Source organism: Coloeus monedula (assembly GCF_965178545.1).
Source record: "Coloeus monedula genome assembly, chromosome: 19".
Taxonomy (NCBI): Eukaryota; Metazoa; Chordata; class Aves; order Passeriformes; family Corvidae; genus Coloeus; species Coloeus monedula.
The window spans coordinates 684133-699540 of NC_138799.1; the positions used below are offsets into that span (position 1 = coordinate 684133).

General features: G+C 59.5%; 2 protein-coding genes across 2 annotated transcripts; both read right to left on the minus strand.

The window, feature by feature from the left end:
- Window positions 1-8454, minus strand: LOC309580209 (bMERB domain-containing protein 1-like; the record flags this gene model as incomplete). The annotated part of the gene is made up of 6 exons (XM_082294012.1): window positions 1-119; window positions 635-708; window positions 839-953; window positions 2255-2328; window positions 3787-3907; window positions 8379-8454. 6 exons carry the CDS (start codon window positions 8452-8454, stop codon window positions 1-3), a joined length of 579 nt encoding a protein of 192 aa, XP_082150138.1.
- Window positions 8455-12496: 4042 nt separating this feature from the next.
- MFSD6L (major facilitator superfamily domain containing 6 like) lies at window positions 12497-14771 on the minus strand. Its single transcript, XM_082294073.1, has one exon. It carries the CDS (start codon window positions 14705-14707, stop codon window positions 12710-12712), a length of 1998 nt encoding a protein of 665 aa, XP_082150199.1. The 5' UTR covers window positions 14708-14771; the 3' UTR covers window positions 12497-12709.
- Window positions 14772-15408: the final 637 nt, after the last annotated feature.

The following is a 15408-nucleotide window of genomic DNA, read 5'->3' on the forward strand; positions in this document are numbered from 1 at the left end:
CTACATGATGGAGCAGGTGAAGCCACAGCACTCCTTGAGCAGGGTCAGGCCTGTTTTGGTCACGTAGGGAGTGGAGGTTTGCTGTCCCCTCGACGTCATCTTCTTCTCTCGGACAGGAGCTGCGGGCAGAGGAATCGGGGTCTGCCCACAGCGCAGGGCACAGCCCAGGGCTGGTGCTCAGAGCTCCTCTGGGGCTGCTGCTGACCCCCTCAGAGGCACAGCCCCTGCACCATGAGGACACTGCCGTGGCTGCTCTGGGGTGTCCCCAGGGCTGGGAATGCTTCCCATGGCCCTGGGGAGGTGACAGAGCACAGGGTGGCTCTCATCAGAGGACGTGGTGTCCATCCTGCACCCACCTGCGGTGTGAGGCAATATTAAAGGGTCAGAGGAAGTCTGTCAGCTCTAAAATAACCTATCCCGTTCTCCTAGGCTGGGAAATGGATTCCTAACAGCTTTTCCAATTCCAGATGTTCCCACGATGTGATCTCAAGCACCAGCATCCCCCAGTTCCACTTCCCCACCCTCCTCCAGGTAAGCCAGTCCCAGGCAGTCAAATCTTGGAGACAGAGTGCTTGGGAAAGGGGAGAAATGCCAGGGAGGTTCAGTGCCAGGAATGAACCCTGTCAGCACCTACCTGCTCTCTGGAGGTAGCTTTTGGAGAGCTTGCTCTGCAGGAACTCGGCCATTTCCTTGTCTTCTTCCCTTTCCCTGTGATAAAGAACTTGGTTTCTGCTCAGGAAAGGAGCAATGAGGCCCCCGGGAGCTCTGGCAAGGCAGGACACGGCTCAGGGGGTGGATTGCACTGTCCCCAGCGCAAGGAACGAGTGACAGCAGCTACCTGAGCCTCTCAAACTCCACGTCATCCACTAGGAAATCCCGCGTTTCCACCAGCTTGTGGATCTGCTGCACCAGCTCCTCTTCCCTCTGCTTCTCCTCGTTGGACTTCTGGTTCTCTGCAGCACAGGGAGCACAGTTCACCCCCACAGGGGCCAGCCCCTCCTGCCAGGCCAGCCCTGCTCTGTTGTGCCCAGCTCTGAGACTGGGGGCAAAGCCAACCCAAAGGAAGCAGCTGGATCCAGGCTCTGGCTGCTCAATGAGCAGTGAGTGAAGGCTGGGAGGGCTCTCCCATCACTAAGAATGCCTGTCCTGTGTGAATTGGTATGGAATGGGATACAGTGGGATACACAGAGACGACAACCAGGAGTGGGAAACATCAATGGGGAGCCACCCGAGGTGGGAACTCTGGCTGTTTGTACTGCTTAACGCCACCTCTGAATTCTCCAGCCAGCTCCAAAACCAGCCCAGCCCAGACTGGATCAACCACGAGTCTTCCTTCAGCTAAATAAAAACACAGCAAAATTTGCAGGATGGAGCCAGCCAGGTCTCAGCAGCTCCCAAACCAAGGATTGATTTGTAGTTGGGAGATCGATCCAGGTGCTGCCTCAGACCCATCCTGTTGTAAAACGTCTCCAGCAAGCGAAGGGTTTTCTTGTGGTGTCGTGCAGAGAATGAATTCCCTGGCACGGGGAGCTGCTCTGGCCTGGGCTGGGCTCTCCCACCCCCTGAATTAACTCAGGGTCACCTGAGCACTGTCTCTGAGCAGCCCCCACCTGCCTGCGGGGGACACGGGCACTTCAAGTGGCATTTGGCTGCCACATGTCAGGCTGTGCCCAAGCCCCGGCTATTTGGGGTTAATTAACAACGGCCACTTGCAGTTAATTAACAACCTGCAGTCATGAGGAAGAACCTGTCAGAGTTAAGGTCCCACGGGACAAACGCTGTCCCTCTCTCTCCCCTGGCTGATGTCAGAGCCCATCATGACCACGGTGATGATCTGAATCATTAAAGGCACCTTGACTGGGGACATTTCAAGCCCCAGCCCTGGCTGGGCTCTGAGTAAGCACTGACGTGTTCCAGTCTTTATCCAAACCCAAGGCTGCCGTGGCTGTCTCACAAGAACAGGGATGTGCAGGATTTTTCCAGATCAGACTGGTCTGAGTCAACTTACAAAGGAGACAAAGAGAGCAGAATTTCTGCTCTCAGCTGAGTCTGGGAGTGCTGAAAAGGCAAGAAATGAAAGCCCAAAGCAGGAAGGAAAGCCAGACTCGTTTCTCCAGTAGCAGAGAAGACCAGTTTATCTCTGCTCTGGGGCATGGTTTAGGGAAAGTCCTGGTTTATGGACTGGAAGGTGTTGGCATTAAAAGCCCCCACGAGGCAGCAGGGTGGGGCTCTCCGAAGCTCCCCAAAGCCTTACCGGGCAGGGACAGGAGTTTTTGGAGCTCCGTTTTCAGCCGGCTGATTTCCTTACAAAGCTGGATGTCATCCATCCTGTGGAGACACAAACGGAACCTCTGAGGGGGGAAACTGGGAGAGCAGAGGTTCCAAACCCCTGGAGCAACACCCAGCCAGTGCCTGTGGTGGGGATCCCAGATTTCCCTTTGTTTTCCACGCACAAGACAATGGAGAAGCCAAACAAGAGCTGTGAGCTTCGACGGCACCGGAGAGCATCGGGTACTGTTGCTATGGAAAGCCTTTAAGAAGTATACTTTTGATGATTTCCAAAAATCCTTTTCAACAACGAGTTCAGGGAGAAATGTGCCTCCGAGGGGCTCCAAATGCGAGCCTCTGAAGCAGCTCCCAGCTTCCACTCACACTGGGTTTACCCAGGGGTTCCCAGGCTGTGGGGTCCCTCAGTGCAGGGACCAGTGGGGACCCAGTCACATCCCAAAGGCAGCACAGGAAGTGCCACAGCCCAGAAAGTGTCACCTTTGCCAAAATCCCCGTTGGTGCTGGGCTGGCAGGGTGGGATCTGAGGACTGGGCTGACTACGGCCCTTTAGTGATATTGAAAAGCCTAATCAACCCAAACTCTGGATGTTAGTCAGGTCTTCTCCTCCAAACACATAAAATCTCCCAATAGACCCATGGAAAATGTCCTTTATCCCCCCAAGTGCTGGTGGGCACCACTGTAACCTGGGGGCTGTTTTATTGCCTTAGATCTGAAAACCCTGGAGAATTTTATTCCAAAGCTTCTTTGATTATTGAGATGGACCCTGGAGAAAATCCTCCCCTCCTCACCAGGCTGCAAAGGCTGTGCTGGGAATGGAGAGCGGGATGCAGGGAGGCGATGCAGGGATGGGATGCTACATCCCAGCTAATCCAGCACTCCCGGGATGCGCTGGGGACAGGGAACTGCAGCAGAGCCAGGCTGTGGGAAAACATTCCAGACACTGGTGCCAGGCCAATTCCAGCATGTCCTGGTGGCCCCAGGGCATGGAGGAGGGAAAGGGGAGGTGGGAGGATGAGCAATACTTCAAACCGGGGAGAGCAGACTGTGGTTGTGTGGCTGCTCAGCAGCTGCAGATCCTGGTGCTGGGACAAAGCCGGATCTTCCTGCTGGGGCAAATCTCCAGAGAGCAGCCCCAAAGCACCAAACCCCAGGTCCCTTCCCAAGCCTCGCACTGAGGAAGAGCATGGACCGGCTGGGAACACCTGGTGCCGGTGGGATGTGGGCACACTTGAGGGGTCAAACCTGTGTGATAAACTCTGCTTGCACAGAATTCAGCTGGCTCAGAGCTCCCCAGCCACAGTGGCGGCTTCGTAAGAGGGAACCATTCAGGAGAGCAAGGCCAGAGCGTGCGAGAGGCTGCACTTCCAGCTGGGAAACAAAGTGGGAAGCAGCCGCAGCCCTGCTCATCCCTGGGGCTGGGCTGTGCTTGGCTGGGCAGGAGGAGGTGCTGGGGTGTCCCTGGGAGGGAGCAGAGCAGGAGGGGGCACAGGGACTCACATGTAGCGCAGCTCCGACTCCCTGCGCACCAGGATCTCCCGGATCCGCTCGATCCTGAAGAGCTCTCCCTCGATGTCATCGATGGTGGTGGTGGAGTCGGCCATGGACACGACCTCATCCTCTGGAAAAGGAATGGGAGCCACCTTAGGCAGCAGGAGACCAGCAGGGACCTCAGGGCAGCCTTGGGCCCAGCAGCACTTCCCCTGCTCCCGGCCCCTGTGCCGGGCTCTGTGCTGGGACAAAACCCCACATCCCCAGGGGTCTCCCCCTCTCCCAACAGCAGGAGGCCAAGGGAGCTGGAAACTGCTGGAGGGAAGAGTGGGAATGTCCCTTTCTTTTTCCAGAGCCAGGTCCAGCACAGAGAGCTGAGCCTGCCCAGCAGCCTCCTCCTGCACGGCCAGGAGCAAATCCTGGGCACACAAAGCTCAGAGCTGAGGGGTCACGGGGATGAAATTCCCTCTGCTGCTCCCTCTCCCTCACACGCTGGATGAACACCACCCATCCTTCCCAGCTCTCTGGGGAGAAGCCCCCCTGGGACCCAGCAGGGCAGCTCAGCTCAGCTCCTCCACCCTCTGCAGTGCTGAGGATCACATCCATCCCCACCCGGGGAAACTGAGGCAGGGAAAGGGGGGTCACCTGCTCAGGGCAAGGGGCAGGGGCTTCCCAGCAAAATGTGGGATAAAGGGGCTGTAATTTGTATTTTGGAGGGAAGGACAGGATGAAAGCCCATCCACCCCCATCTGTGGCTCTGACCAGCAGCTCTTCCTCGCCCTCCATGACTCACACACACAGATCCCACTCCTTTGCCCCAGACTGTCCCACGGATTTACTCGTGGGTGCTGTGTGGATCCCACAGTGGCTCCCAGCCAGTTTTATGGGAAGAGCTGAGGATTTGCTCCAAGCCAGCTCCCAGCCCGGTCTGGCTCTCAGACACGACACTGAGCCTGTGACCAGTGCCAGGCAGCAGCACCTTCATCACATCCTGGCTAATCCGGGGATGTGCTGGGGACAGGGGGCTGCAGCAGAGCCAGGCTGTGGGAAAACATTCCAAACCCTTCCAAATACCACGTCAGGGCAAAGTCTGCTTCCTTTGAGCCTCCACAGGGCACCTCTCCCCTCTGAGGTTCTGCCTTCCTGCAGCACTGGGACTTTCCCCGTGCAGGGAGAGGGGAAAGTACAGCCCTGTTACTGCTCCAGGAGCAGGATTTTCTGGGCAGGGATGATGGGAGATGTCAGGATATGGGGTCTGGGCATTTAAATGGGATCCAGGCCAGTGCTGAGGGTTACAGGCAGGAAGAGACAAACTCTAAGGCCCAAGACCAAACACTCTGCGCTCCCTGTCCTCTCCCCATCACAGAACACTGCCCGGGAAATCATTCCCAGAGTGGGACATATTTCCAAGACTTCCAGCAGGGAAGCTTTATTGTGGAAATCCGATGGTTTGGATTCCTGTGAGTGGCTTGGAGAAGAAATTTCTGCTGTTTCTGGCTGAGAAGCTCATGAGGATTTCTCAGAGATTGTCTCCCTCTCCCCCAGGCACGAAGGCTCAGCTGATGCCAGGGCGTGACTCCTCACTCATTCCCTGCTTAGAGCCCTCGGGATGCTGCCAGGAGCCAGTGCTTGATCAGGACAGACAAATCCCTGGGCTGGGCAGGGTGTGAGGCTGGATGAGCCCTCCAGCAGCTCCTGCCCCGGGCTCTGCACAGCCCCCTCCCTCTGCCTCGTTTCCTGACGGGGTTGCCAAGGGACCAGCCTGTGGCTGCTACAGCATCAGGATGCGGTTGCTAAGGGACCAGAGTGCGGTTGCTAGGGGACCGGGATGCTGAGGTCCCTCATCCTGAGCATCCTGGGGCTCTGCCACCCCGAAGCTCCTCTGGCCTGGGATATTTGGCTGCAGCTGCACCCAGCTGAGCAGCTGGGGATGGCCCAGGGACCCGTGGCAGATGCTGGCAGATGTGCAGGTGCCAGCACAGCTGGAGGCACAGGTGGCACAGCTGGATGTGCCCGTGGGCAGCCGCTCCCTGGGGCTGTACCTCAGCTCAGCTCCAGAGCTGTCATGAAAATCTGCATTGCTGTGTCCCCTCTGTGCCCAGGCAGAGGTGACAAGGCTGGTGGCTGCCCAGGTGTGCCAACGAACACGGAGACAGATAAACCCGGAGCTTCCTGCAGCCTCCATCCAAGGACACACCGACCAGCCCCGGGAGCACAGGGGCGGGGCTGGGCAGGGGGACCGTCACTCCTGGCCTGCCCGGGTGGGGAATAACCCAGAATGTCACCTATCCCTGCTGGCAGAGTCATCTGGCTGGGGTTCCCAGTCAGGTATTTCCCGGGAGGAGCGCCAGGGTTTGGAACAGCTGTCAGCATCCCTTCTTCTCCCTCTCATCCCAGAATGTCGTCAGCACAACCATTCCAGGTGGGAGAGGTGAATCCTCGCCTGTGCAGGCAGAGGGATGAGGTGGCAGTGCTGGGAGGGGAGGAGGTGGAAGAGCTGAGTTGCTTTCCCCCACCTGCAGCAGGAGGCTGGGCTGTAATTCCAGCCTGAGGCTCAGCTCTGGGATGGTTCCCATCAGGTGTGGCTGGCACCACCCTGCCCTCACACACACCTTGAAGTCACCTTCCTGGACACTGCCCAGGTCAGGAGTGTGCTGGGACGTGGGGACAGTGAGAAGGTTGCAGCCAGGGCCGCAGGGCTCAGCTGGAGGGTGCCAGCCCTTGGCTGTGCCTTCAGGTGCTGTGGTCAGGTCCTGACACTCTGCATCCCTCAGGAATCCCAGGGAACTGCTCCCCAAAGCAACCAGTGCTGGACAAGAAGTTCTGACAGGACCTTCGTGTCCCTGGAGCTGCTGAATTCAGGGCAGAAGCAGAGGGAGGGCAGTGCCCGGAGAAAACTCCTGGAAAATGAAGCCCATGAACCCTGGGAGGGAGCACCTGGAGAAGGAGACACCCCAGGCGGGGTGTTCATTAAAGCTGTGATCAAGCTCACAATACAAATCTCCCTTTGGGGACAGACAGGGATGGCCCCAGGTGTGGCCACACTGTCCAGGGGTCCCTTTGCTCCCACAGCGCTCCCACAGCAGCACAGCCACACACAGAAACCCACAGACACAGAAACCCCCACACAGAAACCGCCAGTGCCCGAGCCAAAGGGATCCCACCCGGCACCACTTCAACGTGGCCAACCAAGGAGGGGGAGAAAGCTTTGACTGAAATTTGGAGATGCTCTGATAACACCCAGCCCAGGGTGTGTGTTACACACGAGGAGTGTAATGGCCAGAGACTTCCACTCCAGAAGGTTTGGGGAAAACATTTGGACAGTCAGCAGCGAGCCTGGGATGAGTCACAGCAGCCAACAATGCAGGGTGAGTTTCAAGCAATTTTCTTCATGGTTAAAGTTGGGAAATCGATTGACAGCCCCCTGTGGAGGGGTCAGAGCTCTTTTTGGGGGCACCATCCCAAATGGCCTCTAACTCAGCCGTGTGCTTTCCTGTGCTCCAGAGAGCAGCAGGGACAGGGCACATTCAGCCTGAACAGCAGCAGGACAAGAGGCTCCAGGAGCTCAGGGCTCCACAGGCGTGGCCTGAGCTGTCCTGGCTGGGAGCAAGCAGCAGAGCAGCATCCAAACTGCAGGCAGGGCTTGTTGCAGTGTCCTCACCCATCCCAAGGTTCTCACCCATCCCAAGGTCCCCAGGAGCTGGGAGTTCACACAACTGCACCGAATCAACAAAATCGCAGCCACTACAGTCCTGCTTACAGACACCCACGGGGGATGTCCAGGCCATAGCCAGCACCCTGAGTCCAGCCCCTGCGCCACCCCGATGTCACCCGGCTGCTGGAGCAGAGGACCCGGGTGATGAAGGTGCTCAGACCCCCACGGGGGTTGTAGGGGAGGATACACCCGGCCAGGAAAGGCACAAAGGAAACGGATCAAAACTTCCCACAGCTCACTCAGGAGCTGAGCAGCTTCGTGGGCACCACACACCCCCCAGGCAGTACCCAGCAGGGTGCTGGAGTTGGCTCCATCCCTCCTCCCCTGCCTCTCCAGCTGCCTGTCGCTGCCCCACTGTGTGCAAGGGGCGAAGGGGGAGCAGAGAGGGACGGGAAGGGGAGAGGTCGGAGGGGTGGCAGAGCAGAGGGACCGCAGGCGCCTCCCCTCCGCACAGCCCAGCACTGCGACCCTTCCTCCCAGCCCAAGGTCGAGGGCTCTGCTCAAGGCAATTCCCCTGCTTGGCATCCCCCGCTCCTTCACCTCGGGTCCTGCTGGGGGAACTGGTCAGAGAGGGGCGAAGGCGGTGACGGACAGGGCGAGCCCTCCAGGCCCCCGTCACAGCCGTGCCCACGGCCGGGCATGGCAGCGCAGCGGCGCCGTGTCCAGCTGGGCAGCAGCGGCCAGATGTGACCCTGCTCCCCCGGTGTGTCCCTCCAGACATCCCCCCCTCCTCCCGCCCAGCCCCTTCTCCGCGTCCTTTTTCTCCCCCAGCCACTCCATCCATCCATCCATCCATCCATCCATCCATCCATCCATCCATCCATCCATCCCCGGGGGAAGTTGGGTTCGGGCGGTGCCGGTCCCGTCCCGGTCCCGCCGCGCTCACCTGGCCCCGCGCCGGCCGGCGGCCACCGGGTGGATTCCATGGATCCGTACCGGGGAGAAGCGCGGCTGCCCTCCATCCGCAGCCCAGCGCGCTGTGCTCCGCCGGGGCGGGGGCTCCCGCCGCTCCCTCCGCGCTGCTCCCGCCGCTCCGCCGGGGCGGGGGCTCGCACTGATCCCACCGCTCCGACCCCACGGCTCCGCCGGGGCGGGGGCTCGCACTGATCCCACCGCTCCGACCCCACGGCTCCGCCGGGGCGGGGGCTCCCGCCGCTCCCTTTCCTCCTCTCCCACTACTCCCCGTCGCTCCCACCGCTCCGATCCCGCCGCTCCGCCTGGGCGGGGGCTCGCACTGTTCCCACCGCTCCGCTCCCTCCGATCCCACCGCTCCCTGCGCTCCGAGTCCTCCGCCTGCAAGGCCCCGGCCCCCGCAGTTTCCCCCGGGGCATTCCCCGGACCTTTTCTGGCCGTTTCACACCCCCAAATCTCAGCAGCGGCACCGACAGCAGGGCCCGGGCACTGAAGGCACCCAGGCTCTGCGGGACACGGGGATGGGACACGGGGATGGGACACGGGGATGGGACACGGGGGTGGGACACGGGGGTGGGACACGGGGGTGGGACACGGGGGTGGGACACGGGGGTGGGACACGGGGGTGGGACACGGGGTGAGGCACAGCACCCAAGAGCCCCCCCAAAACTGCTGCGAGGTGCGGAGCCAGGGCAGCTGCGTTTTCCAGTAGAAGCAACTTTTCTCCATGGAAAAACCCAACAGCGAGAGTTTGACAACGCTCCAAGGGCTGAAATCCAGCACGGTGGTGGCACCCACCTCAGCACGACCCGGACGGTTTCTCCTCTCTCTGGCCAGCACAGCACTGACCCCTGCCACTGTCCTGAAGGCTGGGCCCAGCAAAGCGACAAGGGAAGGTGGGGATGGGCAAACCCTGCTGCTCACAGGGCTTTGTGCTCCCAGAGCACCTGGCTGGGGATTCCCAGCTGTGGAGGGACGCACCTCAACACCCCCTGCCCCAAAGCACACGGAGGGGTCCTCTGCTGGGACACTGCTCTGCTACGAGGTGCCTGTAGGTGACACTGATGTCCCCACACACAGGTCCAGGGGCTCAGGGACACCCCAGCCTGGCAACGTGGCTCAGGGACACTTTGGGAAGTGCCACTGGGCTGGGGAGCAGGGACACAGCAACACAAGGGAGGGGTCTGGGGGTCAGCGCCTGCCCAGAACCAGCCCGTGGGCTCTGCTCGCAGCAGCCTCACCTCCAGCCAGTGAAACACAAACCTGAGCAAGATTTGCTAATTCCCATCTGCAGCAGCCAAAGAGGAGCTCTCGACTTTTGGTCCAGTCAAGTGATTTAAAGCAGAACACAGGCCAGAGGGATGGTGTTCCATTCTTTGAGGAGAACTGTGCAATATAAACACAATGAGGAGGCAAAAATTAAGAGTCTCTGTGTAAAAACGGGGGAAAGACAGGACATGGGAGCTGCTGCTCTGGGCTGGCAGTGCAGCAGCAGCACCTTGCTCCAGAACTCCTCTGAAAATGCTCCCAGGAGCAGCAGCACAAAGCCATGAGGCCGTGGGCTGTGAGCTGCAACTGTGATCCGTGACAAACAGGGAGCTCCAGTATTCCAGTGAATTGTTCAGGAGTGCCCTGGGTTTGTAAGGAACTGCTGGGCTCCCAGCTGAGGGCCGCCCCGGATTGGTTTGGGCGTTTGGATGTGCGAGGAAGGAGAGCCATGAAGTGGCTGCTTCTCAGCTCATTAATGATGGACACCCACCAGCCCTGGAACCAGCGGGGCTGCAGTGACTCACCTTGTTTTGGTCACTCCACAGCGCAGAGAAAATGAACCTGTAAATATTTTAATTAGTTCTTCAGGCAAATACTCTCCAGGATGACTTTCACTGTGAGCAGCCAGATCTGCTGGGGGCTGAACTTGAGTTTAATGCATTTCATAGGCTCACTTAATCCCTAGTAAAAGCACGGGAGTAAATCAGACAGTCCAGAGGCACCCACGGGGTCAGGACACAACTCACACACCATTGGATCTGCTGGATTGGGTGGAATAGTCCTGGGCAAATCCACTGTGCACAGGGAAGTGCAAATCAGGGACAGGAGCAGCGTGTGCCCTACACCTGACAGGACCCTGGGCTTCTTCCCTCACCCAGGTCCTGGAATCCTGGGGCTGAGGAGTTTCAATGGGATCTTTTCCTGCTCCTTCTTAGGGAGATGTGCTCGTGCTGTGGGCAGGCAGGATTTAAGGGAATGCCCAAAACGGGGTGTCAGTGTAATAACCTTGCACAATAAGGTGATTTTTTAAAGATTTATAATCCATTAAACACATTTGGTACTGATTCGGGGGAGTCGCCCCCTCCACAGCTCCAGGATGGACAGGCACCTGTCATTCCAAGGCTTCTCTCTGCCAAACTGGAATCCAGCAGCTGCCGTTGTGCTGAGGCAGATGAAAAGGGCACAGCTCACGCAGGTAATAGGCTTCTAACGAGGGCAGAGCTGGCAGCTGAAGCTGCAGCTGCATTTCAAACCATTCCAGCTCTTTCTGTGCCTCTCACAAAGGCTCTGGATGTGCTGCGTGCGGGGATGAGCCTGACTGCAGGCAGATCCCCCACTAACCAGCTTTGTTCCTCAGGTATTACATGATAATAAGGCCGGTAGAGATTCTTGACACTAAAATTGCTCTCCGCTCGTGTTTGAATTCCTGGGAGAAGGTAACATCTTAATAAAAAGTTCCAGCTATTCTTGGCACGGGGACAATTCTATCTATAGAGCCGTTGCAGCGGAGCACTCTGCTGGCACAGAGCATCGGTGCCAGGAAGAGAGGGAGCTAATTACCCTGAAAGCATCTGATGTACAGATAATGCGGGATCGGTGCATACAGAGAAAGGAATTATCTCCAAGGAGTCCTTCCCTTGTCTCCAGCGCTTCCTGCCGAGCCCACAACACGGCAGGGTGACACATTTGCATATGCCACGTTATATATGCGTTTCCATAAATATTCTGCTTTTTGCAGCTGCCTGTCTCGGGGTTGTGAGCCACTCACGCAGATGTTATTGAAATCCATCCCTCTGCTCAGCAATGATGCAATTCCTTGACCAAGGAATACCTGATAAACTGACAGCAGCCTTTGCTGTGGCTGAAGGGACTCCAAAGCTCATTTAAACCCCATTTAAGATCTTTTAATGAGACCAGACCACCGATTTTTCATTGAAAAGCAAAACTTACCTCCCAGAGAGGGGCTGAAATCTGTGCCTTGGAGGTGAAGGCAGGGCAGGTGAGGCAGGTTTAACCCAGGAATGGCTTAAAAAGGGAGGGCTGGAAATCAGTAACCTCCAGCTGGGAGTAACCTGGGGTAACTCGGTGTGAAGGAGATCCTCTGGCACGGACTGAGTGCTGCTCTCCGCCTGTATACCTGTGCCCAGGTGTTGCTTTGGGGGTCCCCTGGGTAGTGAGGGAACAGAAATAAATTCCCCTTTCTGTCTGTGGGGTTGTGGCTGTCCCTGCCCAGCTGTCCCTGCCCGGCTGCCTCACACAGCAGCTGGAGGATCCCTGCTCAGGATCCAGGCAGCATCAGCAGCTTCCAGCAGTGCCAAGCTGGATGGATCCCATCCCGCCCTCCGGTAATTCCCAGCCCACAGAAGTGCCACCAGTCGGGAGGCCCGGCTGCTTCCTGTCACCTGCAATGCCGGGGACGCCTTAAGTCGCCACCAGGAAGTGCCCAGGAGGGCTGGGCCAGCCACGGGCGCCGCCTCTGAGCACACCTGGAGGTTTTTCCCAGCAGATTCCAAGCAAGGGCACCCTGAAATCACGAAACGCGACAAGGCAGATGGTCTGCAGCAAAACCTTCTTTTACAAATGAACCAGGTTTTTATTCACAGCCCTTACAGAGTGCAAAGAGTTCACAGCCGCCTTGGAAGGGTTCCGTGTGCTGTCAGCACGTCAGTCATTTCCATCTGATTGTGTCACAGCCCAGGTCACAGCTGTCACTCACAGCCTCGGCTGCAACACTGGCAGCAACAATCCAAGTTTGTTTTTCGATTAAAAACTCATCTACATTCATTTCAGCCAATGTACACCTGAAACATCCTTTTGGGATTTTGGCAGCAAAATCATCAAGTTAAAAAGGAAAAATTACAAAAAAAGAAAGAAGGTTATAAAGTAAGAAAATAATATTTATAATTTTTTTTTAAAAATAAAAATCTCTCCTGTCAGATATAGCCTGTATATAGTTAGCACTTTGGAATTAACAGTGATTCCTGGATATTATCATTATACCAGGTTCCCATGCCACCCTGCAGATTTAGGTACAGATTAGTTGACCCCGTGCTGCTGTATCCAATTCCTGTTAAAGCTCTCATCCTTCATGGCCTTTACCAGCCAGTCCTTCTCGTTCTCCTCCTCAGAGTCGCTCATTTCACTGGAATCAGCAGCCAGGAGTCGGGAATAATTAATTTTCCTCTGCCGGGGCAGTCTGGATTGGACAATTATGAAGAAGAGGATCCAGAGCCCGAGCCCCACGCAGCTGGCCTGGAACAGCACTGCCAGCCCCAAGTGCTGCACCACAAACCCGCCCCCAAAGCTGCCCAGGCTGGCTCCTCCCGCCCAGAGCCCCCCGAGCAGGGCGTGCAGGGCGCGCTCCGTGCCCGGCCTGGCGATGTCCCCCACTGTCCCCTCCAGCTGCCAGTGCAGGGCCCCGCTGCTGAGGGCGGACAGCGCCTGCACGGGGAGCGCTGCCCACGGAGCCCGGAGCAGGGAATAGCTCAGGAGCTGCGCTGCCAGCACGCCCAGGCTCAGCACCACCATCCTGGTACCCGGCAGCACCCGCAGCAGCTGCCCCTTGAGGGGGTGAAGGCCCAGCTCTGCCAGCGGCCCCAGGGCCACCCAGAGCCCCATGAGGAGCTCGCTGCTGCCCTGGTCCTGCAGCTGCCACAGGAGGAAGTTGTGCCCAGCAGAGCTGGCAGCACCCACGAGGAACATGGTGCCCGTGAACAGCAGCGCCCGGCTGTCCCCCCACAGCAGGGCCAGCGCTTTGGCCAGCCTGGGAGCACGGGCGCTCTTCCTGGGAATGTGGCTGGGAAAGAAGGCGCTGACAAGCAGTGAGAGCATTGCCAGGACAGCGTAGCTGTAGAAGTGCACGGCGAGGCGGGGGATGGAGCGGCCGAGGGAGCAATCCAGCTGATCCACCAGCACGGACACGCCGCAGGCTCCGGCGGCCGCGCCCGCAGAACTCCACAGCCAGAGCTGCCCAAACCTGTCCGTGGCATCCACAAAGTCCAGGTACTCGTAGACACTCTCATCCATGGTCCATTCCAGGGAAGTGGCCAACAGCTCCCAAAGCACCACAGCACCCAGGACCATGAGAAAAACTTGATACTCTCTGTCCTGGGAGATGCTTTGCACTGCCTCGAACTTGACATCTCGAGACTCCAAAAGGTTTTCAGACACGTCGGCATTTCCAACAGCTGTTGGAAAAGCTGTTTTAAACAAAGCTGGCTCATTACTCTCAGTAGCATTTAGGCTTTCCTCAGCATCAACAGCAAGATCTGTTGCAGCAGAACCCGGAGTTTCCTCCTGGAGTCCGGGGGAGGGAGGGCCGGAGGAAGCCGGCCTTTCTGGCTCCTGTGTCCGCTGATCAATGGCTCTCACTGTCCAGCCAGAGGAACCATCCAAGGAGCCATCTCCCTTCGGATCGCCTTCCCCAAGTCCTCTGCCGTTTTCCTGAAGTGCACCTGGTGTGCCCAATAACCCCCGGAAGGTTGAAATGCCCAGAGCAGGCTTCCTGCTCGCTGCCAACACGTCAGCAGCTGCTCTCCCCGTTCCCTTTGGCACAGCTCTCGTGTCCGTCACAGCACTCGAGCTTAACGCTGTATAACTGCTTGTGCCGGGGCTGGGCACCGGGCTGGTCATCGGGCTGGGCACTGTGGTGGGCACCGGGACGAGCAGAGCGGAAGGGAGAGCGGAGGGCAGGGAGCCGGGCAGGCCGAGCTGCCCGCTGCGGTCGCAGCCCGTGTCCCCCGTGTGCCCCGCGGGCGGGATGAGGGTGAGCGCCAGGCTGGCCCCGGCCGAGCCCAGCACCGACCCCGCCAGCAGCAGCCGCCGGCCGGCGCGGCCCCGCGGGCAGCACAGGGGCACGGCGAGCGCCGCCAGGTACCGGGCCCCGGCCACGGCCCCCACGAGCGGCGCGGGCAGCCCGAGCAGCCGCAGGTACAGCGGCACGAAGGGCGCGGCGCAGCCCCGGCCCGCGCCCTGCAGCAGCCGGAACAGCGCGGCCAGCGCCAGGGCCCGGCCCACGTCCCACCGCTCGCTCATGGCCCCCGCCGCATGTCCTCACCCGCTGCCGCCGCTCCCCGCCGGCCCCGCTCCGGGCCCAGTGACCGCTCCGGCGGCTCCGGACCCAGTGACCGCTCCGGCGGCTCCGGCCCGGCCGCACCTGCCCCGCCCCGGGGGGATGGCGGGGGTGCAGCGCCGTCTGCCGACCGGGACCGGGACGGGAACGGGGACGGGAACGGGGACGGGAACGGGAACGGCACCAGCACGAGAATGGCCCAGCACGGGAACGGGAACGGCACCGGCACCGACACGGGAACGGCCTGGCCCGGGAATGGCCCGGCCCCGACACGAGAATGGCCCGGTACCGGCAAGGGAACAGCCCGGTACCGGCACGGGAACGGCCTGGCACCGGCACGGGAACAGCCCGGTACCGGCACGGGAATGGCCCGGTACCGGCACGGGAACAACCTGGCACCGGCACGGGAACGGCCTGGCACCGGCACGGGAATGGCCCGGTACCGGCAAGGGAACAGCCCGATACCGGCACGGGAACGGCCTGGCACCGGCACGGGAACGGCCCGGTACCGGCACGGGAACAGCCCGGCACCGGCACGGGAATGGCCCGGTACCGGCACGGGAACAGCCTGGCACCGGCACGGGAACAGCCCGGTACCGGCACGGGAACAGCCCGGTACCGGCACGGGAACAGCCTGGCACCGGCACGGGAACAGCCCGGTACC